Raw genomic sequence first — 27643 nt, 5'->3', positions numbered from 1 at the left:
TCTCCTTCTGTCACCAGCCAGAGAAAACTGCCTTTAAAGAGTTTATGAGATAACATGAGGCCAACCATAGTTATCTCCCTTTTAATTAACTCAAAATCAAATGATTAGTAACCACAATTATACCTGCAAAATCTCTTTTGCCACATAACACTACATACAGAGGAAGAAATTATACAAGGGTAAGGGTCATTGGGGTCACTGGGGTCATTCTGAAAATTCTGCCTACCTCAGCCCTCTTTAGTTCTCTTCATTGTCAGAGGTTGAAACCTGACTTTTTTTTAGGCTAGTCAATGGGGGAGAAACTAACATTATCTACTTATTCTGGCATCTTAAAGTCCCAGTCACACTCATAGTGGGTTATATATTTATTCATATTACACTTTTATGTGCAAAAAGTTTAAAATATTTTCTCTATAAATGGTCCAGTTGCTTTTGATAGACTTCACTTTCTTTGTTCACAAGAAAAAAACTCAGCAAAATATAATTTAGCCTGACTTAATTACCAAATAGTCTTTTAGATAAATGGTGTTCACTGTCAAAGAAAAACTGCATTGGATGGAGTTAAACAAGCAAGGAAGACTTTATTAAAGTCTACTGCAATATGGGAGTGAGATTAAACATGACTACTGAAACAAAAGGTGGCAGTTTTTATATTTTTTATTATTATTATACTTTAAGTTCTGGAGTATATGTGCAGAACATGTAGTTTTGTTACATAGATTCACACGTGCCATGGTGGTTTCCTGCACCTGGAGGTAAACCAGTGGAAAAGTACTGGAGGACTTTAGGGTGAAGGTTGGCCGATGTGACTAAGCCACCTGTATTTGCTAATTGGCACTTATCTAAATTAGGCTTCTATGCTGCTGCAAAGACTAGGATATGAGAGCACTATTTTTATTGTTGATTCTATTTCAAAGAATGCCTCCCAGGTCCTTGAGAAAGACATGACTAGTTGTCACATCTGCAAGAGGCTGCAAGAATATTTACATCTTAAAGGGGTAGAGAAAGAATTTATAATTCCAAGTTTTCCGAAGTAAATACTCTAAGAAAAGGGAGGTCAAGAATCTACAGTCAGGAAAAAATCTGTCTAAAGTTTAGTCAAGCTAAGTGGAATGTTAAGACCATCATAATCACTATTAAGGATAAAATGCCTAGAATTTTAGATTTCCACTCATTCCCTATTTCATCTCAAAAAGATACATGAGTGTATGAGGAAATAAAAGCTCTGTAAACACGTGTCTGATAAAAGCTGATGACCTTAAATTTACACAGTGTCCCCTAGACTCTTGCTGGTCACTTCTGCAATATGGGCAGTCTGAATTGTTCCTTGTTAGTGAACAATGAGTTGCGAGTTTTGACTTTTTTTAAGGTGGTTGTGCTGGTGCCTCCCTCTGGAATCCTTAGTTCTATTTGCTTCCAGTCTTGAAGTCAATTAATTCTGTATCTTCTTTGTCAGATACCAGTATTCCGCCTTTCTTTTGTGCCTAATCTCTAGAAATAAACACAAACTCTTGTATCCATTTCATGTTTTTAATCCTTGAGAACCAGATCATTTACCTGTCTTCCACAGGCACCTCTGAATATTGCTTGCCATGTGTTAGACATGGCAAAAAGCTGAAGTTTCCTAGTAGCCTGCAACTCTCTAACACCATTACAGAAGTATGCTATACACACACACCTGCTCCAGGTATTCAGTCATCTTAAACTCATCTCAATGTTTCAATCCATCACTCCATATATTCTGCCCTCAACCCAACTCACACATGCCCATTTGGAGACTGGCAAGCTGACTTCTTCTAGTAACTTCCATCACTCTTCTTCCTACTTCCTAGAGCATTATTTTCCACATAATTCCAAGGTCTAATACTCTAGGTTCAGTTTTTTCTGTCTTAACGGGAGCCATCATAACTTTTTAATACCTGTCTTTCATGACAATTGTATTGCTAAAGAGGCTAAAAATTAATCCAAGAAACTCAGGTTTATCGATCCATGAAACTCAAGCATCATTTTTTTTTTTTTTGAGACAGGGTCTTACTCTGTCACACAGGCTGGAGTGCAGCAGCACAATCTCTGCTCACTGCAACCTCCACCTCTCAGGCTCAAGTGATCCTCACACCTCAGCCTCCCAAGTAGCTGGGACTACAGCCACGCATCACTATGCCCAGCTAATTTTTGTATTTTTTGTAGAGACAGGGTTTTGCCATGTGGCCCAGACTGGTCTCAAACTCCTGAGCTCAAGCAATCCCCCCAGCCTTGACCTCCCAAAGTGCTGGGATTACAGGCATGAGCCACCGCACCCAGCCCACAGCTTTGTTTTTTGCAGTAACCACCTCCCTCTCACATGGGGAAATATGCCACAAAATATACCTGAAGGAGGATATTTAATTCTCCAATTTAATATTTTCAAAATATTACCCCTATCACACACTCTTAAGAGATGAAGCAAACATATGGGATAGTCACCTGACTATAAAAATGTTTTTAAAGTCATAACTGACAGATATCAAAACAAATACCTTACAAATAGAATGAAGTTCTGTCTAGCAATCTGTGCTTTCACTTTTTAACTTCTATGAAAGCATAAACACCATTATTTTTACCATCTCCCAAAATGGAATTTATGAACCTATATTCCATTGATATAATGACTATTGTGTCTTAAACATGCGACCCTTTGAAAATGTTTATCACTTATACATGGAGCAAGTAAACAAGTATCACTAACTATAACTAAAACACAACAGCTTTAACAATTTTTGCTGTTTGCTTTTAAAAATTTTATAACTTTATTTTATATGTACACACATATATATAAAGAGAGAAAAAAAAATTGATGGCTGAATAAAATGTCCTCACTCTGAAGCCCAACTCATCATATTATATAGCAAATATGGAGTCATTAATTTATTGAGTTTTTAAAATTATACATATCAATATGTAAAATAATTTAATCCAATTTATAATTCCTTTTGCTCTTGATATGTGAGTTTCTTTCTAATGTTATAATGTATTTCTTTAACATCTAGTACCATTAAATTGATTCTAAAATTGGGAGTATGGTAGTATGAATGTGAGTTGTTATTAGTCAGAATAGGAGAATAAAAATAAAATTTAGTAAATTAAAACCTTAGACCTTAGACCTAAGATTTTAAGGGTTGGATGATGTTTATCCAGGTGTCTCACCTGTGAAAGCTGCCATTACCATCATCTTCTTTCATCTTTTGCCCTTGCCATTTTCTGAGAACTCTCCTGCTGTTGACATAATCTAGTTATGATTTCTGCCCATGATAAAATAGGACAAATATGCTCTATCTTTGGCCACCAAGGCAAAGGTTACTGGACCTCCAAGTAGTGCTATCTCCTGCTTTTAATTTCCTATAGAGATTCTAGTAATGTGGCTTCTTTTTTCAGTAATTATGACTCAAAATGTTGACCCATACTTTATTACAGTTTTCCCCCTAAAACGTGGTAAACAAACCTCAGAGACAATTTAAATTATTGGAGGTACAAACATTGCATACCTTGAAACTCTTATTCCTTAGTATACAGATTTGTAAGTTTCATGTACCCATAGTCAATGGATTCTGTGCCACCATTCAGGATGCACCACCATCCACCATTCTGGCTGTACCATCCCCAACACCCACCCCTACCCAAACATGCAATTAAAAAATGTTCCCTCACTTGGAAGACCATTTCCCCTCACACACACACACACACACACACACAGAGAGAGAGAGAGAGAGAGAGAGAGAGAGAGACAGAGAGAAATGACTTAAGGATCTGGTTTCCTCCCAAGTAGCTGGGACTACAGCCGGCACCACTACCGGTGATGCACTTCCTAGGGTTTAGAACTCCTGTCTTCTACATCTTTCCCCCAGAGACTCAGTCAATCTATGCACATAGTGAGCAATCAGAAAATGTTCGTGGAATATTGTGGAACGTCAAAAATCACTCTGGGCTCTGTAACCTCGGCTTTCTGTTAAAGATGATGAATCATCACAGGATAATTTCGGCATCCAGAGCCCAGACTGCAATCGGGTTTGCAACTGTCCTTACAAGTAGATTTCACCATCTCTGCCCCGAGGAAGCAGAAGGAACGCAAGAAAATCGACAGCTATGCCTTCGGCCTCCAGCTTCCAAGTCGGCCAGAAGATTATTAAAAACACTGCTCAGTCAAGGGCGTCGCTTCAAAACGCAGTGGAGGCTGGGGCGAGTTGCGGAATCCATGCCATCCCGCACCTTTGTCGCCCGCTCTTCTTCGGCGCAGGGCACACCGGGACACCCCGAGCCCAACCACCGTCACCAAGGCAACCAGCCTGCACGCCGTTGTCTTGGAGACCGGCTGGCGCCTCAGTGAGCCGAGCAGAGGGGCCGCCTCCGCCCGCACCCAGCATGCTTCGCCGAGGCTATAAGGCCTCTGAAAGGCGAAGACACTTGAGCGAGAGGCTCAGCTGGCACCAAGACCAGGCGCTGAGTAGCAGCATCTACCTCCTACGAGAGATGGGCCCCACTGGCTTCCTGCTGAGGGAGGAGGAGCCGGAATACATGGATTTCCGAGTAACTACCGCCCCTACCGCCCCCAGTTGGCCATCATCCCCGCCCACCAGGTTCCCCCGCTGGCATACCCAATGTGCGTAGCCACCATCACAATCTCTGCGGATACTTGCTGCCTCACCCCCGAAAGCGCCTTCCCAAGAGTGTTCCAGACTCTAAAATACGTGAAATTACAGAAGGAAATAGTATTTATTAGAAGTTTCTTTTTTGGAGGTTAAGACCAAACTGCAACTCTTGTAAAAGATGATGGCTCTTGATCTTTAGGCTTGAAAATGTCAGAGGCTTTATATGAATATCTGGTTTGCATTACATGTGTTCTTGGATCTGTTGTTAGTGGTCCTTAGTCCTGTAAATCAAACGAAATGAAAATTCTACAATCTGCTAGCATACTGTAAATATTTTTTAAATAAATAAATAGGTTTCCCTTTACTCTTTGCTCACTCTGAAACTATATGAAGGCCCTATTGAAGGATGGTTTAAATGGCAATACCTTGGAAAGATATTAATGAATAAAAATTCAAGTTTACTGAAAGACCACAGATATTTCAAAATTGCATATCCCATCCTTAACCACTCAAAAATTAGCCACTGCACTACCTCCTAGGAGTTGACTTACAAAATTTTACGTTAGTGCCGTGAAGTTTAAGAATTGGATGCAATTTACTAGTCTGTGCTTATTTAAAGCATCTTTTTTTACTTTGTTGCTTCAATACTTACTGTATTTAATTGTTTTAGCCAAACTAGCCTTGGTGAATAAATTTTGTCCTCTTGAATAAAATTAAATAAATTCACCGACTCAAATGCACCAAACAAAAATCCAAAATGAGCTACCTTACAAAAGGTGCTTAGCTCCACCCCAAAGTAGAATTTCCTTACAGTGAGGAATTTATGGGTTGATATTTGCTTTTTTTCTTCTCTGACTTTGGGAATTAGTTTTATTTTCACCTGCCTAAGGACAGGTCACTTTAAAACCATCCTAATTTGTTAATTTGCTAACAAAGATAAATAATGAAATGAAAAATCAGCCTAGAGACTAGTATCAAGAATTAAGATTCTCCAGTAGAATCTATTCAACCTTTTTGAATCACCTAAACTAAATTACCTCTTCAAATCTCTTTTATTAACTCAGTTTTGCTCTAACTCTCAAATTTTACTGGTCTTTTTAAGTATGCATTTTTCCTTTAAAGGTTTTTCTAGGAAATCCTCACGTTTGTAACTGTTCCACATTTCTGAAAGGAGGGGAACTTTGTAAGCATATCTGCTGGTAAGTGACTTTTCAATGAAGATCTTCCATGAAGGAACATCTTGGTGTGTTAAATATTTTGCCTTTGTCATGGTTTCAATAACAACAAAATTAAAGAAATTTGGTGTTTGGGGAATATAAAGTTAAAATGGTCATAGCTTACCAATAAATTTTTCAGTATTTCATTTTATTCTGAAAATTGAATAACATTTAAATTGAGAACCATTTTATAATGTTAATGCTTTTAAATAGAAAAAATCAATTTTAGATTCTCATGTACAAATGTGAAATCTAACTATAAAACGGGGGAAAAATCCTGATCCCATCACTGCTGATAATTATATGGTTCATTTGAGACACTGCTGTGCTTCCACAAATTGTGTTTCCAAAATCACGTTTTCTTGAATATCAAATGTTCCATTTTCTACATGTATACATAGGTTGAAAGTGTTCACCTTTTCCCTATTGGCCTATGGCAGTCAAGTTTCAAAATATTTTCCTTTTCAGTTAACATTTGACTATGAATCACTTTAAATTTTCATGTATTTTTATAAATAGTTCAGGTTATTTATTTTTTATAAAACGTTCAGGTTTCTTACATGCATATATTGCATAGTGGTGAAGTCTGGACTTTTAGTGTACTAATCACCCCAATAGTGAACATTGTACCCAATAAGTGATTTTTCAGCCTTACTCCCTTCCCACCCTCCCAGTTTTTGTAGTCTCTGATGTCTTATTTCACTCTATATGTCCATGTGACCCATTGTTTAGCTTTCACTTACAACTGAGAACATGCAGTATTTGACTTTCTATTTCCGAATTACTTAACTTAGGATATTGGCCTCCAGTTCCATCCATGCTGCTACAAAAGACATGAGTTCATTAATTTTTATGGCTGAGTTCTATTACATTATATATATATGTGTGTGTACATATATATGTTTATACACACATTTTATTAATGTGGTATATTTTTATGCCCACCATTATGAATACTTAGGTTGATTCCGTATCTTTGCTGTTGTGAATAGTGCTGTGATAAACATATGAGTTCAGCTATCTTTTGATATAATGATTTCTTGCCCAGTAGCCATATACCCAGGAATAGGATTGCTGGGTCATGGTGGTTCTATTTTTAGTTTTTTGAGAAATCGCCATACTGTTTTTCATAAAGGTTGAACTAATTTGCATTCCCAGCAATAGTATATAAGCATTCCCCTTTCTCCAGGTCCTTATCGACATTTGTTGTTTTTTGACTTTTTAATAATAGTCATTATGACATGTATAAGATGATATCTCATTGTGGTTATAATTTCCACTTCTCTGATGATTAGTGATGTTGAGCATTTTATTATGTTTGTTGGCCACTTGTATATCTTCTTTTGAAAAATGTCTGTTCATGTCCTTTGCCCACTTTTTAATGAGGTTATTAGGTTTTTTCTTGTTGAGTTGTTTCAGTTCCTTATAGATTCAGGATGTTAGCTCTTTGTCAAATACGTAGTTTGCAAATATTTCTTAACATTCTTTAGGTTGTCTGTTTACTCTGTTGATTGTTTCATTTGCTGTGCAGAAGCTTTATAGTTTAATTAAGTCTATTAAACTATTTTTCTTTTTGTTGCATTTTCTTATGAAGACTTGATCATAAATTCTTTGCCCAGGCCAATGTCCAGAAGAGTTTCCTAGTTTTTCTTCAAGAGTTTTTGTAGTTTAAGGTCTCACATTTAGGTCTTTAATCCATCTTGAGTTAATTTTTGTATATGGTGAAAGTTATGAGTCCGCTTTTATTCTTCTGCATATGGCTGCAATTTTCCCAGCACCATTTATTGAATAGGATGTCATTTCCCCAGTGTATAATTTTGTTGACTTTAACTATAAATCTTTCAAGATAGAAGTAGAACTCTATTGAAGATTATGTCTATTAAATCTGAAATTTTTCCTCTAGTGTGAGAATCTATTTGTAGGGTAATTGACCTTTAGAAATGAAAAAAAAGTTCCTTAAGCTTAAATACAAATCAACTCATTTTGTTTTGCCTACCTATACTCATACTAACAAATTATTAATATTATTTTAATTTATTTGATAGTTAACATGAAAAAATAAGAAATTAAGAAAAGATTATGACTTACTTTCACATTTCTAGTGCTTTTCTTTAGAAGTAAAAAATGTTATATAATTATTTCTAATGTTTTTACTAAGTTTTCTGCTCTTTTATTTTGATCACTTTTTATTAAGCATCTAGTAACACAAGTTATTTACTCTAGTTGACATAAAGATAAAATATGGTCCTTTCACAACTTACAATTTGGTATTATGATTATATTTAAAATAGTTTTTTTTCCATTTTCATTTTACGTCAGGGGAAGGGTATTCTCTTTTGATTATTATATAACTCATGTTGTACAATATTGTAACCATTAAGTAAATGGAAATATAATCAAAGTGCTTCATATACTAAAGTATATTTAGTATCTTTGAATAATAATTTAATAGGCATTTCCCACATTTTTTAAAAAGTCACATTCCATTTTAATTGGTAAAATTAAAAAAAAATTTTTTTTATATCATGCGTTAGAGAGGTATATGTAGGAAAACAGCCATTTGGTACACTATCCAGAAAATTACTGCCTTTCCAGAGAAGTTTAAAGGCAGTACCATAAAAACCTAAATCCCCTCATTATCCTTTCCCTTTGAATAACTGTATGTCGTAGGAAATACATGGACTCTCTCTGACAAATCTCTTCACACCAAATGTCATTTGTTTTCATTAATCATACTTTTTTCACATATGCTTATTTTAAAACATAAGTTTAACAACTATTATAACAGAAAATTGATGATTTTTAAGTTTATTCATAACACTTTCCATAATATAAATCTTATAATTCAATTTCTATTCTAAATATTTTTAAATGTCTTTTGAGTTTATGTCAAAAATAAATGTCTTGATTTTTTTTCTACTTGTGAATGTTAGGGTCTTGTTGAAAAAATTCAAGCTTCCAAGGAACCATGAATGTAAGTTTTGGGGTTTGGGTTTTTTGTTTTTGTTTTTTTATTTTACTACTTTGAAGTTAACAAATATAAGAATGTTTTATTTAACATTTTCTAAATTTAGATGGTTATTTTTCTAGGGAATCTGGTAACTATCAGTAGCTCAGCTTCTTAAACTTAAGACACTTGGAACATTTTTCATCTTTAAAAAAAATGTAACTTTATATGTCATTTTCAAACTCATAGGCACTTAATAAAAACAGGTATGAAACAATGGCCAGTTACTAAGTAGGAAAACATTTACGTATTCTAAGAAAAGGTTACAGTGGTTTCTGTGTCTAAAATTATTTTAATTGTGAGAAAAATAGCAAATGTGATTTTTTTAGATCCCAGAAATAGACTGTTGGCATGGCACATTATTTTATTCAAAAATGTTTGCTGAATGAAATTGTTTTGCTAAACAAAAGCAGAGTAAAATGTAGTTTTTAAGTGAGTACTTAAATTGAGTTTAGAGTCAGTTATATATTTATATAAGTTTAAATTCCAGAGTTCTCAAAAATAAGAGAGAAAGAAAAATAATTGCAATACAGGTCACTTAAATTTGTACATCTTATAATAAAGATACTGTCATTGTCAAAGGGTTAACTGCAGTTAAGGAATTGTTTGACCAATACTAGACCCATCTAACAACTGCATTTTTAAAAGTATTAATAAATGTTTCTGATATTCATGAATAATTAAAGTGATAATTAGTTTTAAATTTTTTCTATTCAAAAAGAATTGGTTTTATTTAGGCAAGTTTATCTCCCCCTAGCTATTATACAATTACAATCACAGTAGGCATATTTTAAAAATTATACCAGATAATAAATTACCATTAGTGTTTCACAGGGATTTTCTCTTTTTTCACTGTACATATTTTTTTAGAAATGTCTCCCATTTTCCATGTCTCCAACTGTTAACTCTGTATCAGTGATTCCCAATCTTACCAGCAGACCAGTATTTCCAGTTGCTTTCTGGGCAGCTCAATTTGGAGGTCCCATGGGCATCTTAAATACTGATTTCTCCATCTGTGCTCCCCTCTTAGATTCCCTACCTCACATACTGGCTTTCCTTTTTATTTTCTCTTCAAAGCTGTAAACCTTGATATTCTCTCTGATTTTTTTCTCTCTCGTCCTCTTCTGCCATGTATCTACCCATACCACAAATCCTGCTTGTTTTACATCCTACATATTTCTCAAGTGTTTCTATTTCTCCATACTCATTCTTAACTTTGTTCCACTTTCCTCAGCCCTTAGTACCATTCTGTGTAGCCCCCTTGTTTCCAATGCCTGAACTTTGCACTTTGTCTTTCACCTTCTAGATAGGCAGATTCTTTCTAAAATGTCAGCCTCTTCTTAAGCCTCTCTCTCAGTCCCTTCATGCGTGATGACTAGGTTGTATGGTTTTATACATATTGTTTTCTTTTTGACTTCTCCATTGCATTCACTGAAGTTAAATGTTGACCCTCTCTCCAAAGTCTTATTCTCTACACTATTCTTCCATATCATTTTCACAAGCTTCAATACTGAGGCTGTCCAATAGAAATATAACATACATATGTAATTTTCTAGTAGCCATATTATAAGAAGTAAAAAGAAACAGGGAAGTAACTTTAATATGTATTTTAACTTAACCCGGTACATCAAAATATTATTGTGTCAACATGTAATCAATATAAAAGTTATGAACTATTTTACTTTTTTTATACTAAGTCTTCGAAATCTAGCATGTTTGTTATACTTACAGTAGATCTCAACTCTGACACTATATTTTCAATGGAAATATTTGATCTGTACATAGACTTCCTCAAAATTTTTAGCTGAAAAATAGATTCACATATCCAAATTGTTACATACTTATACATTTTTCTGTAACTCTAGATTATCAGCTTTAAGTTAAAAACTAAATTTTTAATTTAACAAAATTTAAAATTTGTTTTGTCAGTCACACTCGTCAAATTTCAAGTACACAATAGCTACCTGTGGCTAATGGCTACCATATTCAACAGTGCAGTTCTACCCAATTAAATTCAACAAATATTTATTGTACCACATATTAGCCAGGAGCTCTGCTAGGTGCTTTTTATAAATTGAATCGTATGTATTGCTAGTATATGAATGTCTTTTATCTGCAAACACAGCAATTTTGTATTGATCAATTTAATATATTACATTGTATTATTATTCTTTGCACTTATCGAAGACAGCAACCATTCAGTCTACAGTAGGGAATTTTTTAATGTTTAAAATTAATCCTATATAATTTGAGAGTTTATATTTCCTTCTGAAATAAAGATTTTTTTGTCTTGTATTTAAAAGAAATTTTAGTTAGTAAGCATTGAGAAAATCCCATGTGTACAATGTAATACTAGAGACTAATAATATTCAAAGAAAGTCTTAGTGATCTTAGAATTTATCATTTAAATTAAAGCTAGAATAAACATACATGAAAAATAAAGAAAACTATAAATAATTACTCATTGGGATTATGTATAGCATTTAAATAAGTGTGGAGGGAATGTTACTTGTAATGGAAGAGTAATGTTTTGAACATCATTCAGAGATTCTTTTCTAAAAGGAATCTGGAAGCAATTATCTACATTCCAGTGTTGCATATAAGAAACCTGAGACTCTCTTTTCAAAGACCGACAAAAATGATTATATGGGAATATTATTATGAAAAATGTTAATTTTTGAACACTGAACATTCTTTTTTTCACAAACATTTTCCCAACAAAAGCTAGATTTACCACCTGATAGTTCCTTTTAAATACAATAACTAGTGAATACTATCGTCTTTTTGGAATTAAATAATTATGAATAAAATTAAAACCTCATTAAAGGAAATTTTTCTAAATTCTCACCAGAAAGATGTAAACTTTTTATTTTCTATTTTCCTTTTATGATTTTATATATATCGTAAAACAGCCTAATAGCCTGTCAGAATTCTGTGTTCTGCTTTTATCACACTGTTACCTTATATTTTCATGCTATATAATCTCTGTAATGAAAGTCATTAAAGGCTAGCTAATATTTCACTAAATATGGTATATTATAAGCAATTTAACATTCTTCCACTATTAGGCATTTATTTCTAACTGCTTGTTATATTCTTTGTACGTGAAGCTTTTTGTTCTTTTCAAATATTTCCTTAGCCTAAAGTCTTACTGTGTTTTGGAGTAGAAGTGTTAATATTTTTATGTCTCCCCCCCATGTATTGCCAAATATGTTTCCAGAATACTTTTGCTGATTTACAGTGATTTCAGCAATATGTCAATTTCTTTAAGTTTGATTTGTTTTTTGGATTCATGTTTTTGGCACATTTTAACTATAGTACTTAAGCATACAAAGAAAGATATTAACAGCATATTTAAGAAATATGAAAATAAAGACACATAGAAATATTTTGCCATGTTAGTAATATTTCTATAATTTTGGAAAGAAAGCCACACAAAGCAGGAAAAATACCAGATACAAGGTTCAAAGTAATCTATCCATGCCTGGTAAGTTAAATAAGAAAATAGTTTCTATTCTCTGGTATATTTATTTAACATCCCTTTATGAAAGATCTAAAATGCCTTCAAATAACTTTTTTAAATACAAAAGAAATAACATAAGGCAAGCAAATAGTAATGTTTATTAGTGTTTATTCAGTCAGTTTTAGTGTCTGTGCTTTATTCTTATTTTAACTCATTTGCCTTTGATGCAAATAAAATTGAACATCTTCCACTGCCTTGTTTACTATTTGTGTTTTATGTGAATTGTATTTTGGCTATTTATTAGGATAAAACTGCAAACATTTCTTAATTATTATAAGCATTACTTTTTTCAAATGTTTTTCTAATCTGCTATCAGTTTTTTCTCTATGGCTTTATTAAATTTTGTTACATATAGGAGTTTTTGTGTTATTAAATTGGATCATCTGTTCTTTTCATGTTTATTGTTTCAACCCTTTAAAAATTGTCTTTCTTCCATAGTATCAATAGTCCTTTGGAGTTTTTTCTGCTCATTTTATTATTTTTGTTCTTTATTATATAATAGCACCAGTGTGTAGTTGTTTTGGTATAAGTTGGAGGTTGGTATTTGGTTTGAGTTAATTTTCTCCATATTGCCACCCAGTTATCTCGGTAACAGTTATTGGATAATCCTTCTTTTCCTCTTTGTTTAACAATGTTTATTATTTAGAGCATCTCATATATTATTACATTTATTACTTGTACAACACATTGTGATGTCAGTCCCGGTTAGCTGTCTTGCTCTTCTCTTTCAAAATATTCCTGCATAGTCTTATACATTAATTTTTCCGAATTCACTTTAGAAGAGTTTGTTTCTTCCTTTTATTTTCCAATTCACATTTTACCACACAGAACACTTTGTGGCCAGCTTCTTTTATGAAATTTTATTCTTCAGTATTTCTGCTGCCCCAGTGCATCTTTATTCCCCAAAGCACAATATTTTGTTCTTTATTTTTCTCTCCTTTTTTAGAGAGCAGATGTTGCTGTGTCTTTGTGACAAATAGCCCTTCTTCCCCAAAGTAATGGTTAATTAATGTATGATGCCCTCCCACAGTCCACTTGCCATAACATCTGACAGGGAACCGCGATTTCTGTATTGAAATGTAACTGTGATGTTTTCAGTATTTTAGTATTTAGTTGGGGGGGTCTTTCCAGAAAAACAGAGCATTTCATTATCTTGGAAATAATTTTTAATTCATATATATTAAAAAGATACATAAAATCAATAGAAGGCAGGGGACCGATAACAACTAGCATTTAAATTATGACATGTTCAGGAGTAGGAGATGGAAGGGGGAAGCAGCAAAGGGATGGGCCAAGGAATGAAGAATCTAGGATTCCCTGATCAATACTATAGGCACTTAGAACATCATTCCTTTAAGGATTGCAGGATGGAGAAAATACAGAATTCAAAAAATGCACATCCCAATGGTGCAAGCAATATAGTAACTAATAGATTGTCCTGAGAAACACTGACCAAATCTGTTGAGGATAAGACTAATGAGACATGCTTTTGTAGGTACACAAAACAGAAACAGAAAATAGGCACAATTAATTAAGTCTTGCTCTTCCATTATTATTTAATTCACTTATTCATCTAACAAATAATTACAGTAGCTACTCGGATATCAGTTTCCTCCTTATGTATTCATGTCCCATTTATTTTAATATTCTTATATGTTGACAAAATATTTGTTTATGGACTAGTGAACAGGTCGAAGTATAAGACATGATTGTAACACCAATCCAAGGATGAACACTATCATATTCAAGTGCACTGTTTACATTGACTCTTTTTTAGTTACAAGAAAAAATAATAATTTTTATATTTTTTTAAATGACTCTTTTCTGACATTTTGGCTCTGAAAAAAATGTAAAGAAGGGGTCAATGTCAGTGTGATAATTCAATCAAAACTGTCTCTCTGATATTTGAAAGAAAATTCTAACTTTCAGCATAAGTTGTTACCTCTCTGTAGCTCCAATTTTATGACTGGATTTTAATACTTTGGGATTTCTCACTAGCTGCTTTACAATTGGGTCTTGGAGAAAGAGAGATAAGTGACTTGCTTCGGGGGATACATCGAGTTCAAACTCCCCAACCAGGAACAAATGACGAAAATGAACATGTTGAAGAAGATGGGTACGTTAAACAGAAGGAAATTGATTCGGAGGATATCTGCTCTATTTGTCAAGAGCTCCTTTTAGAGAAAAAGCTTCCTGTCACCTTTTGCAGGTGATGTACTTTTTCTTTAGATTCTTAAAACTAATTAAAAATTCTAAAACATATTTCTGATTTATTACCTTAGGAGACATGATAGGGAAAAAATAGGCAACTTTACCTACTGCTAATTTATACTTAATTAACATTCTTTTATTTCCTAACACACACACATATATATAATATATATAATATAAATATATTATAATATATTACAATATAAATATAATATCTATAATATATATATCATAGAAATATATATATATTATATATAACATATATGTTAGGAAGCAACATATATATGTGTGTGTATATATATGTTTTGAGCTAAATATATGCTCTTACTCTAAATCTTTCTGAGCTACACTACAAGGGTAAAAACTGAAACATAATTCCACAATTATTCCTCTTCCCACCTTAAGTAACAAGAGTAGAGTAATTTCTGTGTTTTTATTTTATACACATGAATAAATGTGATGGTTTATTATAGTTATAAAGACTTTCCTGAAAGTAAAGATTATTTTACTTTGAAATTACAAAAATTATTTTTAGTTTTTCAAAATTCTATCTTTAAACCTAAATAATTCAATTTTCACATATGTACAAATCTTTTTTTTTTACTCATTAATGCCAACAATAATATTTCTCTCATCCCTTTCATTCTGTCTACATAACCAATTCTTGTTTTGTTAGACCTCAGATCAGCTGTCTACTTTTATTTTATTTTATTTTATTTTTAACTTTTTTTATTATACTTTAAATCTTTATTGAGAGTCTAATGTTCATACTTTTCTTCACAGCACTAAAAAGTTGGACTTGAAAAATTTGGACAGTCATTTTCCATTGCAATTTTTTTCTCCTGATCATTCTTTTTTCTTCTGATAATTTAACAAAACTTTTGTCCACACTGTAGTTGTTCATGTGTCTGCTTCTATTGCATATTGTAAAATTATTAACTACTTTCCAAAATGGTATTTCTCTCAGCAGATATTTCTTTGGTACTACCATGTATTGTGTGACTTCTGGAAAAGTATGGTGGCACCCCTGCTCTCAGTGAAGCATTTTATTAAAATAATAATTATTATTATTTTCCTTTGTGTTAAGCCTATATTCATTCTCACTTTACAAATGAAAATATTTTAATGATGCAAAATCTTTCACCATTTCATTGGAATGAAGGAAAATTTAAGTTTGGAATTCTGATGTATTAAAGATGATAGATTACTAGAATGAGTGAGTGTGTGTGTGTGTGTGTGTGTGTGTAATCAAGCTATAGCTGAAAATCAGTTCAGAATCTATTTTTTTGTGGAATAAAGATGGTAGCACAGGAAATTTTATTTGTATGAATATATATGTAATATATATATACAATGGATATGTAAAACTGCTCTATACAAATGGTAAACTTCAATTTTATCTCTCATAGGTTTGGCTGTGGCAATAGTATTCATATAAAATGCATGAAGATCTTAGCTAATTATCAGAGTACATCAAACACTTCCATGTTGAAATGTCCTCTGTGCAGGAAAGAGTTTGCACCATTAAAACTGATTTTGGAGGAATTCAAAAACTCTAGCAAACTTGTAGCTGCAGCAGAAAAAGAGAGACTGGACAAACACCTTGGGATTCCCTGTAATAACTGCAAACAGTTTCCAATTGAGGGGAAGTGTTATAAGTAAGTGTTATCCGTAAATTATAAGCATGTGTTCTTTTTTATTTTTTTACATCAGGAAACTTTGAGCATTAGAGTACCCGTTCTGTAGCCTCCCTCTTCCTGCATATACTGTTTGACTTGTGTGATGACTGCTTATTTAGGACTCACAGACTGACTTCCATCTCAGTCCAGTATCTCAGGAACTCCAATCGTTTTATTTTCTTCTCCTGTTCAAGGGTATTGGTTTGAGCTCTGGTCCAGATTGCGTCTGAAGTAGCACCCCATCCTAGAAGCTCTGGACACAGGATAGGTGGCTTTAGCCTACATAAGTTTCCAAGCTTAGAGCCTTGCTGGATCTCTCACCCTCTGTAACTTTCTTTGAACTACCTTTGAAGTCATTGCCAAAAATTCCGAAGATTGGGCCAGAGGGACATTGACTGGATTGACTGAATATTTAATCCAGTCCCCCCTACTCCAAATGGCAATGAGTACAGGTTTTGTTTTCTTTCATATCTTATACTTCAACAACTACAAAAACATAGTAATTATTAGAGCAAACAATTTTAACTGTGAGTAACCCCCAAACTTTCCCACAATTCTCATGATAAAACATAAATTAATTGCTATGCCTAGGAAATTTGTATTTTCTTAATTAAAATTTTAAGTTAACAGTACATTAAGAAGAAAACATTATTTCAATCTTTGTCACATTTTTTTGAAATGTATCGGTTTATTTTTCAGCCTTCTTGAATTACATTATGATGAGCCCAATTTAATTTATATATATATTAAAATTCTGTCATAACACCGTAAAACATTATCACATCCAACAGCAAATTATACCTTTCTCCTTTGAATTTAGTTTTGTTTTCTGTATGTGTAACACAAAAGAAAGTTGATTATTAACAAAAGTATTTACTGGAAAATGGCTGGCCTGAGAAGGCTCCTAGGGAGGATTCTAACTTGGGGTGGAAGTACAGAATTTTTATAAATTTTTAATAAGGGATATTCAGCTAGGTTCAGGAATGTTGGTTAAAGAGGATTCCAGGAAAAGGAAGGACTTGATCTTTGGTATTAGCAGCCATCGTATGGGCATTTAAATTTTCTCAAGAGGGGTGGATAGGACCAGTCATGGAGGGGATAAGGTCACATGTAAAAGTGGGGGCTGGGACATGTGGGGGAACAAGGACATGTGAGGGCCACAGTGTAAAATTCTCAGTGCTTACAATCAATGTTCCCCAAATGGTTTACAGGCAGCTTTAGTACAAATATTGCTTGGGTATGTTGTTGATGACAGTGCACTCGTGTCACTCAGAGCTTTCTGACTGCTCTTTCTGTCCTGGGGCATTATTCTTCCTACTAAGTAAACATATGGCCCACTATCCTGCCCCCTGCCCACTAGTGACCCTACACTCCCCTTTGAGAATCTTTTCTTGTCTCATAACTTCTCCTCTACGGATCTGGCTAACAATTACTCATCTCTGTCTCCATTCTCTTTTACAAATTAAAGAATGCATTTTCAATGTGTGTGACTCTATCCATCTTCCATTCCCTTGAGTACCGACATTTCAGTCATCAGTCTGAAAAACTATTTCCATTTCTTTTAGGAACACATTGAGTAGGAGACAAGATTAACTAGAAAGTTTCTTCGTTCCTTCTTCATCAGAATTTCAGAATTTAACTACTTCATCTTTTAAGAGGTTAATTCCGAAATTACTAGATATATGTTAAAATACAGAGATGCTTAACTTTTTTTAGCCCAGCATACTTTGATGTATTGAATAAATGGCACCATTTGTCCAACCCATTGGTGTTAATTATTAAAATCTTCCCTGTATGTACAAAGAGTAATAATGAATAAATTAGCAGTTGCTTCTTTTAAGATGTCTGAGGGACATATTTTCTTAAATTTCTCATGGCAATAATCTTCTAAATATTTGATAACTTGAATAATAAGTTTACTTGACTACTGCTCAGAATATTTTCAGTTTGGTAAATTATGTTGCAAGTAATTTAAAATCCTCTACTTGTGACAAAATTTTTATAAACAATATAACCTTGAGATTGGGCTTTTATGGAAAGTGGGTTTTTTTGACTTGTCAATAGTTTTTATTGAGATCTTTTATATGTTTACCTTTTTCCATTCTGTGGGGAAAAAGTAATATAATTTTTATTTTCAAGAAGTATGCTGCCAACTCTAACTCTGGCATTCATGAAACAACTGGAAAGCAGCACTGGATAATCAAATGACAGAATATCTAATAGACTGTACATCCTGTAAGAATGTAGAGAAAGAGGTAAATGAAAGCTAAGGTAGTCTGAGAAGGCATCATGGAAGGGGCATGTGGTAGACAAAATAATGGACTTCCTAAAACGTCCACATCCTTACGCCCAGAACTTGTATGTCATAGAGGAATTAAGGTTGCAGATGAAATTAAGGTTTCTAATCACTGACCTTGAAATAAAGAGGTTATCCTGGATTGCTTGGATAAGCCTTGTGTAATCATACAGGTTCTTAAAAGTAGAAGAGGGAGGCAAGAAAGTCAGAGGGAAATGTGACTGTGGAAGAAAGGCAGAGAGATGCTACATTGTTTGTTTTGAAAATGGAGGAAAAGGGTCACAAGCTAATAAATGTAGGCAGTCTCTAGAACAGCAGTCCTCAAACATTTTGGCACCAGCGACCAGTTTTTTGGAAGACAATTTTTCCATGGGGGTTATTGGGGGATGGTTTCAGGATGAGACTGTTCCACCTCAGATCATCAGGCATTAGATTCTCATAAGGAGCACACAACCTAGATCTCTCATGTGCGCAGTTCACAATAGGGTTCACACTCCTATGAGAATCTGATGCCACCGCTGATCTGACAGAAGGAGGAGATTTGCTCTCCCACAATTCACCTCCTGCTGTATGTCCCGGTTCTGAACAGGCCACAGACCAGGTCAGCGCCTGGGGTTGGGGACCCCTACTCTAGAAGATGGAAAGAGCAAGGAAATAGATTCTCCCCTAGAGCCCCCTAAAAGTAACACAGCCCTGCCAACCCCTTGGTTTTAACACATTGAAACTCATCTCAGACTTCTGTCCTATGGAACTGTAAGATAATACATTTGTGCAGTTTAAGTTAAGTTTGTAGTAAATTTTTACAGCAGCAACAGGAAACTAATACACAGTGTGACTTGAGGTGAACCTTGTCATGTTTGGATTGTTCCCAGGAAGTTTTGGTCAGAATTTTTCACCCAAAACCATCACAATAATTGGATTTTTTTTTCTTGCGTGTTTTGATGTTTTGTATTTTTAGGTGTACCGAATGCATAGAATATCACTTATGCCAGGAATGTTTTGATAGCTGCTGCCATCTTTCCCACACGTTTACATTTCGTGAGGTACAGTATCCATCTTGAATCTAATACAGTGTTTCTATTTGTCCTGTTGTAGAGCTAAGTCAGTGTAAGGATAAGAAGAATACACAACACTGTGGAACAGAGCTGATTGGTTTTTAATACAAACCTAAAGCCATATTTTTAGGAGAACTCTTTTTCATAAGGATGCACAAAGCAACCAGTTCTTACACTGGTAATTTATAAAATCTAATACTATAAGAAACATCTGATGACATTATGAATAAATTTTCAGAACAGAAAGTTCTGAAACTTTGAACTTTGGTTTTTAAAAAGCTCTCAACATTACAAATTGGCTTATAACGTAAAACCAAAACATTTATGATTTTCTCTTAAATTTTCTTACATAAGCAATAATGAAACATGGAACTTTACTGGGATAATTTAAACCGTACACTTAAAAAGTATCTCCTGATGCTGAATAATAACACTACCTTCTACTTACCAGACAAGATAAAATAAAACATACACAATTATTGTTATTTTTTACCTTAAAAAGTAATGCCATTATAGTAGCTATGCAATACAATATGAGACTAATAATTTGTAAGTACTTTAACATGTTGAAAAATAATATATATGCTTAAAATATTGTGTATTATTCACATTATTGATATGCAACCAATTTTTATCCACAAAATGAAAATATCCACGACTTTGCAAAGTAACATCTACTTTTACCTATTACAGAAAAGAAACCAAAAATGGAGATCACTAGAAAAAAGAGCAGATGAAGTTGTAAAATACATAGATACTAAAAATGAGATAGAAGAAAAGATGTCACATTTTCAAGAAAAGCAAGGGTGAGGTTCCCAGTAAATTTTATATTTGTTGTATGACAGAATCTTTGAATAACTTCTCAATTTGAATAAGTTTTATTTATTCTTTTATTTATTATTTAATTATTATTAAGCACTTAGATACTAGGTGGCATTGTACCATCCAGTTGAAGAGCAGGGCTGTAGAGTAAGACTGCTTAAATCCAGTCATAGTTCAACTACACATTGTCTATGTGGCTTGTGGACTAGTTACTTCACTTCTATCTGCCACATTTTCCTCATCTTTAAAATGGGAATAATTGTTAAAACCAACCTTGTAGGAATTTTGTGAGTATGAAATGAGTTAACAAACACAATAAATATTCAAATAATGTTATCTATTATTTTTAATTTGACCAGAAACTATACTAGATATGAGGGATACAGTAGTTTCCTCAGTGATCAAATAATCATCGACATAAATGTAAAATTGAAACTGACATCAGTTATGTTTAAAGAAAAAACAGATTCAAAGATATTTGAAATTTGCATTTGAAATAATTGGCCTTTGGGGGAAGAAAGTCTTTTTTGCTTAATTCCCCCTCTCTCTACCCTCTACTTCACCCTGTTGGAAGAAGAGTGCCTAGCAGATTGGTTATATTTCAGAACATTGATTAAGAACATTATTAGTGGAGAGGTCTCCAGACCTTTTGCAATAGTCCTGTTCAATTACAGAAAATTTAGGCCGGGCGCTGTGGCTCACGCCTGTAATCCTAGCACTTTGGGACACCAAGGCAGGTGGATCACCTGAGGTCAGGAGTTCGAGACCAGCCTGGCCAACATGGTGAAACCATGCCTCTACTAAAAAAAAAACAAAAAAAAATTAGCGGGGTGTGGTGGCACATACCTGTAAATCCCAGCTACTCGGGAGGCTGAGGCAGGAGAATTGCTTGAACCTGGAAGCCGGAGGTTGCAGTGAGCCAAAATGGCAATTCTGTACTCCAACCCGGGAGGCGGAGCTTGCAGTGAGCCGAGATCGCGCCACTGCACTCCAGCCTGGGCGACAGAGCGAGACTCCGTCTCAAAAAAAAAAAAAAAAAAAAAAAAAAAAAAAAAAAAAATAGAAAAGAAAGAAAAAAAGAAAATATAGCATGTTGTATAATGTTAAAAGATTGTGTACATTATGAAACACATAGAAAAGAGACAACGTTTTTTTATTATACTTTAAGTTTTAGGGTACATATGCACAACGTGCAGGTTTGTTACATATGTATACATGTGCCATGTTGGTGTGCTGCACCCATTAACTCGTCATTTAGCATTAGGTATATCTCCTAATGCTATCCCTTCCCCCTCCCCCACCCCACAACAGTCCTCGGTGTGTGATGTTCCCCTTCCTGTGTCCATGTGTTCCCATTGTTCAATTCCCACCTATGAGTGAGAACATGCGGTGTTTGGTTTTTTGTCCTTGCGATAGTTTGCTGAGAATGATGGTTTCCAGCTTCATCCGTGTCCCTACAAAGGACATGAGCTCATCATTTTTTATGTCTGCATAGTATTCCATGGTGTATATGTGCCACATTTTCTTAAACCAGTCTATCATTGTTGGACATTTGGGTTGGTTCCAAGTCTTTGCTATTGTGAATAGTGCCGCAATAAACATACGTGTGCATGTGTCTTTATAGCAGCATGATTTATAATCCTTTGGGTATATACCCAGTAATGGGATGGCTGGGTCACGACTTTTTAAGCATGGGATAAAATAGAAACTAAAAATAATAATTTCAGTGAATCAACTAAACAAAAAATGTGCTTGTTCTCATTAAAAATATATGTAATATATATTTATACACATACCTATAATACACCTGTACCCCCACACACGTATACATACACATGTATATGTAAGTTTGTATCCAAACTTCAGTTGATATATAGCCCGTGCCCATGGGTACTCCACACACATTGGAGACCAGAGCTCTTGTGGGGCGTAAAATGAGCCTACACAAAGGCTTTGCAACTCCATTTTCCCTGCACAAGCATCATACTTCATCCTGTTAGAATGCTAAGTTGTATAACTAACGGTTGGACTTAGGAGATATTGGGGGACAGGGAGTTGAGAAGGAGAACATTAGGAGAAGAAGGACATTTTAGGCAGAGAAAATGGAATAAGTAAGAGAATTTCAGGATAAGAAACAGTAGGTAACAACCTTAAAAGAGTACTAAAAATATACATTTTAATTGAAATTAGAGGACCCTGGTAAAAGCAATTTCTGTAACATGGTGAGGATATATCTGTAGAGTAATGAGAAGTACAAACTTTTCTGAAGAATATATTTGAACTTTGTTCTGAATGACTTTTGAATGATAGGAATGCATCTGACCTTTTAACCAAAGTTTTTTTTCTCTTAAAGATTTGTTGTATCTGTTTTACCAGTTGCAGTGGCATCAAATAGCAGTTAATTCATAGTATACCATCTTAGTTATGTCAGTATGTTTGGTACAAAAAATGGAGCTGGTACTTTTAGAGTTACATTAACATAGTCTAACAGTATTGAAGTGGTAAGAATATACTCCAAAAGAAAACAAATTTCCTTATCTCTTATGATCTACCAATTTATCATAGTAGCCTGGAATATTTAATGTGGCTTACCATACACTTCACTTCCTACCAGAAGACAGAGTAAATTGGGTTGTATTTTTCTAAACACTTGCCTAATTGTTGGCTCAGACTAAAATATTATAATTTGAGTATATGGTCTGATTTTATTGACATTAAAGTGCGACTCAAACTCAAAAATTTTAGGTTAGCATTTTTATTTGATGTGACTACTTAAAACTTTTTTTTTCTTTGAGGTGAAGTCTCACTGTGTTGTCCAGGCTGAAGTACAGTGCCGTGATCTCGGCTCACTGCAACCTCCACCTCCTGGGTCCAAGGGATACTCCTGCCACAGCCTCTTGAGTAGCTGTGATTACAGGCACCTGCCACCATGCCCGGCTAATTTTTCTGTATTTTTATTAGAGATGGGGTTTTGCCATGTTGGCCAGGCTGGTCTCAAACTCCTGACCTCAGGTAATCCACCCACCTCAGTCTCCCAGAAGTGCTGGGATTACAGGCGTGAGCCATCGCGCTCAGCCAAAAACTTTGTTCTTTATGAAGTTGGATCCATATTGTTCAGGATCAATAAAATAGATTTGTTTAACTTTATAATATATGAGATTTATTATCTTTAGTTCAAGAAAACCTAGGATTCGATTGCATTATTTATATAGAGACTATTTACCTGTGCTATTGATCACTTCCTGATCTATAATAATATGTAAACACTCATCTCTCTGCTTATTCTCATTCAGCCAAGTTTACACACCAAAACACATTGTAAGATCACTGCCTCTCCAACTGATTACTAAGAATAGTAAGCTGCTTGCTCCAGGCTACCAGTGTCTACTTTGTTTGAAGGCATTTCATCTTGGTCAACATACAAGGTTGCTACCATGTACTCACAAGGTAAAAGTCACATCATTTTAGTTTTACTTTCCCTGTAGGGTCAATTTTCACAAATGAAGTGACAATTTAAGTCTGTCCTTTTACTTTTGAGTTGTGCTCTGTACAGAGGTGTTCACATTGCACAGCACATATAGAAAGAACTACCACAGAGACTATTGAGAAGGCAGCTTTCTCCCTGAGGATGTCTTTATATTAATTAGTACTCATTTCTGTATATACTATCTAGGAAAGATAAAATGGTACTTTAAGTTAGAATCCTTTATCTACTTTAGTTATCTGTAAAAAGAAAAAAGTTTATAGAATACTAATATTTTGCTATGTATTTTTATGATTCTTAAGATGAAACAGAAATGCCTAAGTTGACATAATTATTATTTCACATGAACTCATTAGAATCAGCATAATACTACTTGATCACTATATAATTGATAAGCAACTATATAGTGGTTGATAACCAACTTTTTTTCTGAAATGAAGTTGCTTCAGTAAACAAACAAAGCTTCAGTAATAAAGCTTTAGAGTCATCCTTACTTAAAATGGCTAATTGTTTTATTTTCAAAAACTTAATTTGTTATTTTATATTTTACTGTTATCAGATCCATTTTCAACCCCAGTTGGTTATGACTTTTAAAATAATTTTCATTAGAAATAAGTAGCAGTGAAATGAATAACTTTAAGTAGAGAATTTTTAACAAAATTACAAATGCTATCCATAAAAGTCTTTGCATTTTAATATCGAAAATGGAAATCAGTCCCTACATAGTTATATTTAGAAGTTAACTTCTTCAAAATATTTTCATAAAACTTGATAAATAATTATTTTTCAATTTTGCTAAATATTTTTAATCATAAAATTATGAAACTGGGGGAAATTTACTTGAATAATATTATAAACAAGATTGGTATAGTTCTGATTAGCTTACCTTTTTTTAAAGTTTCACAGGAAGTGTATTGACAACTGGTTATTCCACAAGTGCAATTCATGCCCTATTGATGGACAAGTTATATATAACCCTTTAACTTGGAAAAATTCAGCAGTGAATGGACAAGCACATCAGTCTGTTTCAAACAGAGACATCATTCATCTATCAAAGCAGAAAGAAACAGATCTTTTTATTCCTGGTACTGGATTAGTCTTAAAACAAAATAGACTTGGAATTTTACCTAGCATACCTCAGTGTAATTTTGATGAATTGAATACACCTCAAAGCCCAAAAGATGCCTATGAAAATACAACAATAGATAATCTATGCTCTACCAAATTAGATAATTCAAATTCAAAAAAATTAACCTATGAATATAAAATTAGCCAACATTTTCCCAGGTATCTTCAAGATTTACCCACTGTATCATTTGGGAAAATACCATCTCAAACACTGCTTCCTCCTATTGTTCATAAGAATATTGTATGTCCCACTGCAATGGAAAGTCCATACATCAGTGGAAAATATCACACTAGTCAAAGCCGGATGACCAAAGGCTGTAAATGTAATAACCACAACCTAAAGAAGACTCCTGCCACTAAAATAAGAGAGGACAACAAGCGATCAACTTTACTTCCAGAGGATTTCAATCTTATTGTCAATTGGAGCACAGCTAAACTTAGTTTGTCTAAAAGGTATAGTAACTGTATGGGGGAAATTACACGAAAATGTAGTCATCTATCAAGACAGCCTGCGTCTCACTCTGTAAATACAAAAAGTACTGAGCTATCTTTAATAATAGAAGGAGTTCAACTGTGAAAAAGTTTACTATCTGAAAATATTTGAATGTTGAATATAAAAAAAGTTTTATATAGAACATAAAAAGCACACATAGTCTTGACAAATGTATGTAAAATTCTCTGTTGGGATTTGCCTACTTACCTATAAACAGCTCACTACACTTAAAGGAAATGATTCTATTACTTATATGACTTACAGCATTAGGTGTCTTCATGAATATATTCAGGATGTTATAAATAATGAATAATTTTTAGAGCCTTTATCTTATTTTACTCTGATTTTAGAAATATTTTACTTAAATTAAGGAAATAGATTTTTCCTACTTTGAGTCACTGTTTTCAAATATTTTTCACGGTAGCACATAACATGCAGGGATTACTCCCCGGTACTTCTGTATTTTTTGCATTTTTGTTGTACTAGTAATTACCACAAACCTATAAAAAAAAAAACCTTAAAAAACTCCATAAAGGAGTTTTCTTATACATAAAATGAAAATAAAATGAAATACTATCAGCTATGTCACATTTATAATGGTCTTAATGTTTTATTTTCAAGAAACTTATATAAGTACTACCAAATTTCTTGATACAATCACTATTATTGAAGAATCTGTTATTTAAAATCTGCTCTATTTTCAAAGTAACTATTGTTTCAAAATGTTCATTTGAAAAAATGTAACCCTTAGATTTTTGTTTATTTTTAAATTATATGGCTCAGTTTCTTTTCAAATATTTTTAAAATTATTGATGCTATATTGATTTTTATTATCTGTCACAAGGAAAAAATATCACATGATATTTTTCTCATGGTAATAATGGAATACATAGGTCTATGAAACAAATATTGAAGATATCAAGCAAAATTCTTTGAAAAGAATTTGCATTTAAATAAGTGATTAAATTGAGGTTAATCACAAACAGAAAGTAATTAATAAAATGTAGTTCAGAAACAGTAACAGAGTTAATTATAATATGAGCTGCATTTGAAAATTGAATGAAAGTTTGTCTTGCTTCTGACATAAAGATGGATGGCCAAATATATTTGTCAGCAATTCAGAATTTTATTAGCCTACTTGTCTTGAAAGATAGAGTTAAGGAAACTGCAAAATAATTTTCCAACTAATAAAATATTATTTATGTTCCCATAGATATTTCACTCTCCTTAATTATTTTTTAATCTTTTTCATGAACGTAAATTTTAAGTACCAGGGTACATGTGCAGGATGTGCAAGTTTGTTACATAGGTAAACAAGTGTTGTGGTGGTTTGCTACACAGATCAACCTATCACCTAGGTATTAAGCCCAGCATCCATTAGCTATTCTTCCTGATGCTCTCCTTCCCTCTGCCCCCAAGACAGGCCCCAGTGTGGGTTGTTCCCCACCAGGTGTCCATGTCTTCTCATCATTCAGCTCTCACTTATAAATGAGAACATGCAGTGCTTGGTTTTCTGTTCCTGTGTTAATTTCCTGAGGATAATGGCTTCTGGCTCCATTCATGTCCCTGCAAAGGACATGATCTCATTCCTTTTTATGGCTGCATAGTGTTCTATGGTGTATACGTACCACATTTTCTTTATCCAGTCTATCATCAATGGGCATTCGAGTTGATTCCCAAATCAACCAATTGCGATTGTGCATAGTGCTGCAATGAACATTCATGTGCATGTATCTTTATAATAGAATGGCTTGTATTCCTTTGCATATATACCCAGTAATGGAATTGCTGAGTCAAATGGTATTTTTGCTGCTAGATCTTTGAGGAATCGCCACAGTATCTTCCACAATGGTTGAACTAATTTACACTCCCAACAGTGTAAAAGCATTTCCTTTTCTCCACAACCTCACCAGCATCTGTTGTTTCTTGACTTTTTAATAATCATCATTCTGGCTGGCATGAGATGGTACTCATTGTGGTTTTGATTTGCATTTCTCTAATGATCAGTGATGTTAAGCTTTCTTTCATATGTGTTGGCCACATGAATGTCTTCTTTTGTGAAGTGTCTGTTCATGTCCTTCGCCGACTTTTTAATGGGATGGTTTG

At 33.8% G+C, this 27643-nt stretch overlaps 1 protein-coding gene across 1 annotated transcript; it reads left to right on the top strand.

The window, feature by feature from the left end:
* On the top strand, positions 1–27643 carry ZSWIM2 (zinc finger SWIM-type containing 2). Its single transcript, XM_003823515.4, has 9 exons — positions 1–4560; positions 5745–5821; positions 8773–8813; positions 14368–14578; positions 15990–16238; positions 19514–19598; positions 20304–20416; positions 23726–23879; positions 24815–27643. Exons 1-9 carry the CDS (start codon positions 4120–4122, stop codon positions 25619–25621), a joined length of 2178 nt encoding a protein of 725 aa, XP_003823563.3. The 5' UTR covers positions 1–4119; the 3' UTR covers positions 25622–27643.

This window comes from Pan paniscus, chromosome 13, assembly GCF_029289425.2.
Source record: "Pan paniscus chromosome 13, NHGRI_mPanPan1-v2.0_pri, whole genome shotgun sequence".
Taxonomy (NCBI): domain Eukaryota; kingdom Metazoa; phylum Chordata; class Mammalia; order Primates; family Hominidae; genus Pan; species Pan paniscus.
Note: the sequence above shows the minus strand (reverse complement) of the source record. Positions and strands in the feature narration are given on the sequence as shown.

Coding starts and splice junctions, on each gene's coding strand:
- ZSWIM2 (XM_003823515.4), top strand. CDS start 4,120: ATGCCTTCGGCCTCCAGCTTCCAAGTCGGCCAGAAGATTATTAAAAAC. Junction 5,822..8,772: donor CTTTGTAAGCATATCTGCTG/GTAAGTGACTTT, acceptor TGTGAATGTTAG/GGTCTTGTTGAAAAAATTCA. Junction 14,579..15,989: donor CTTCCTGTCACCTTTTGCAG/GTGATGTACTTT, acceptor TATCTCTCATAG/GTTTGGCTGTGGCAATAGTA.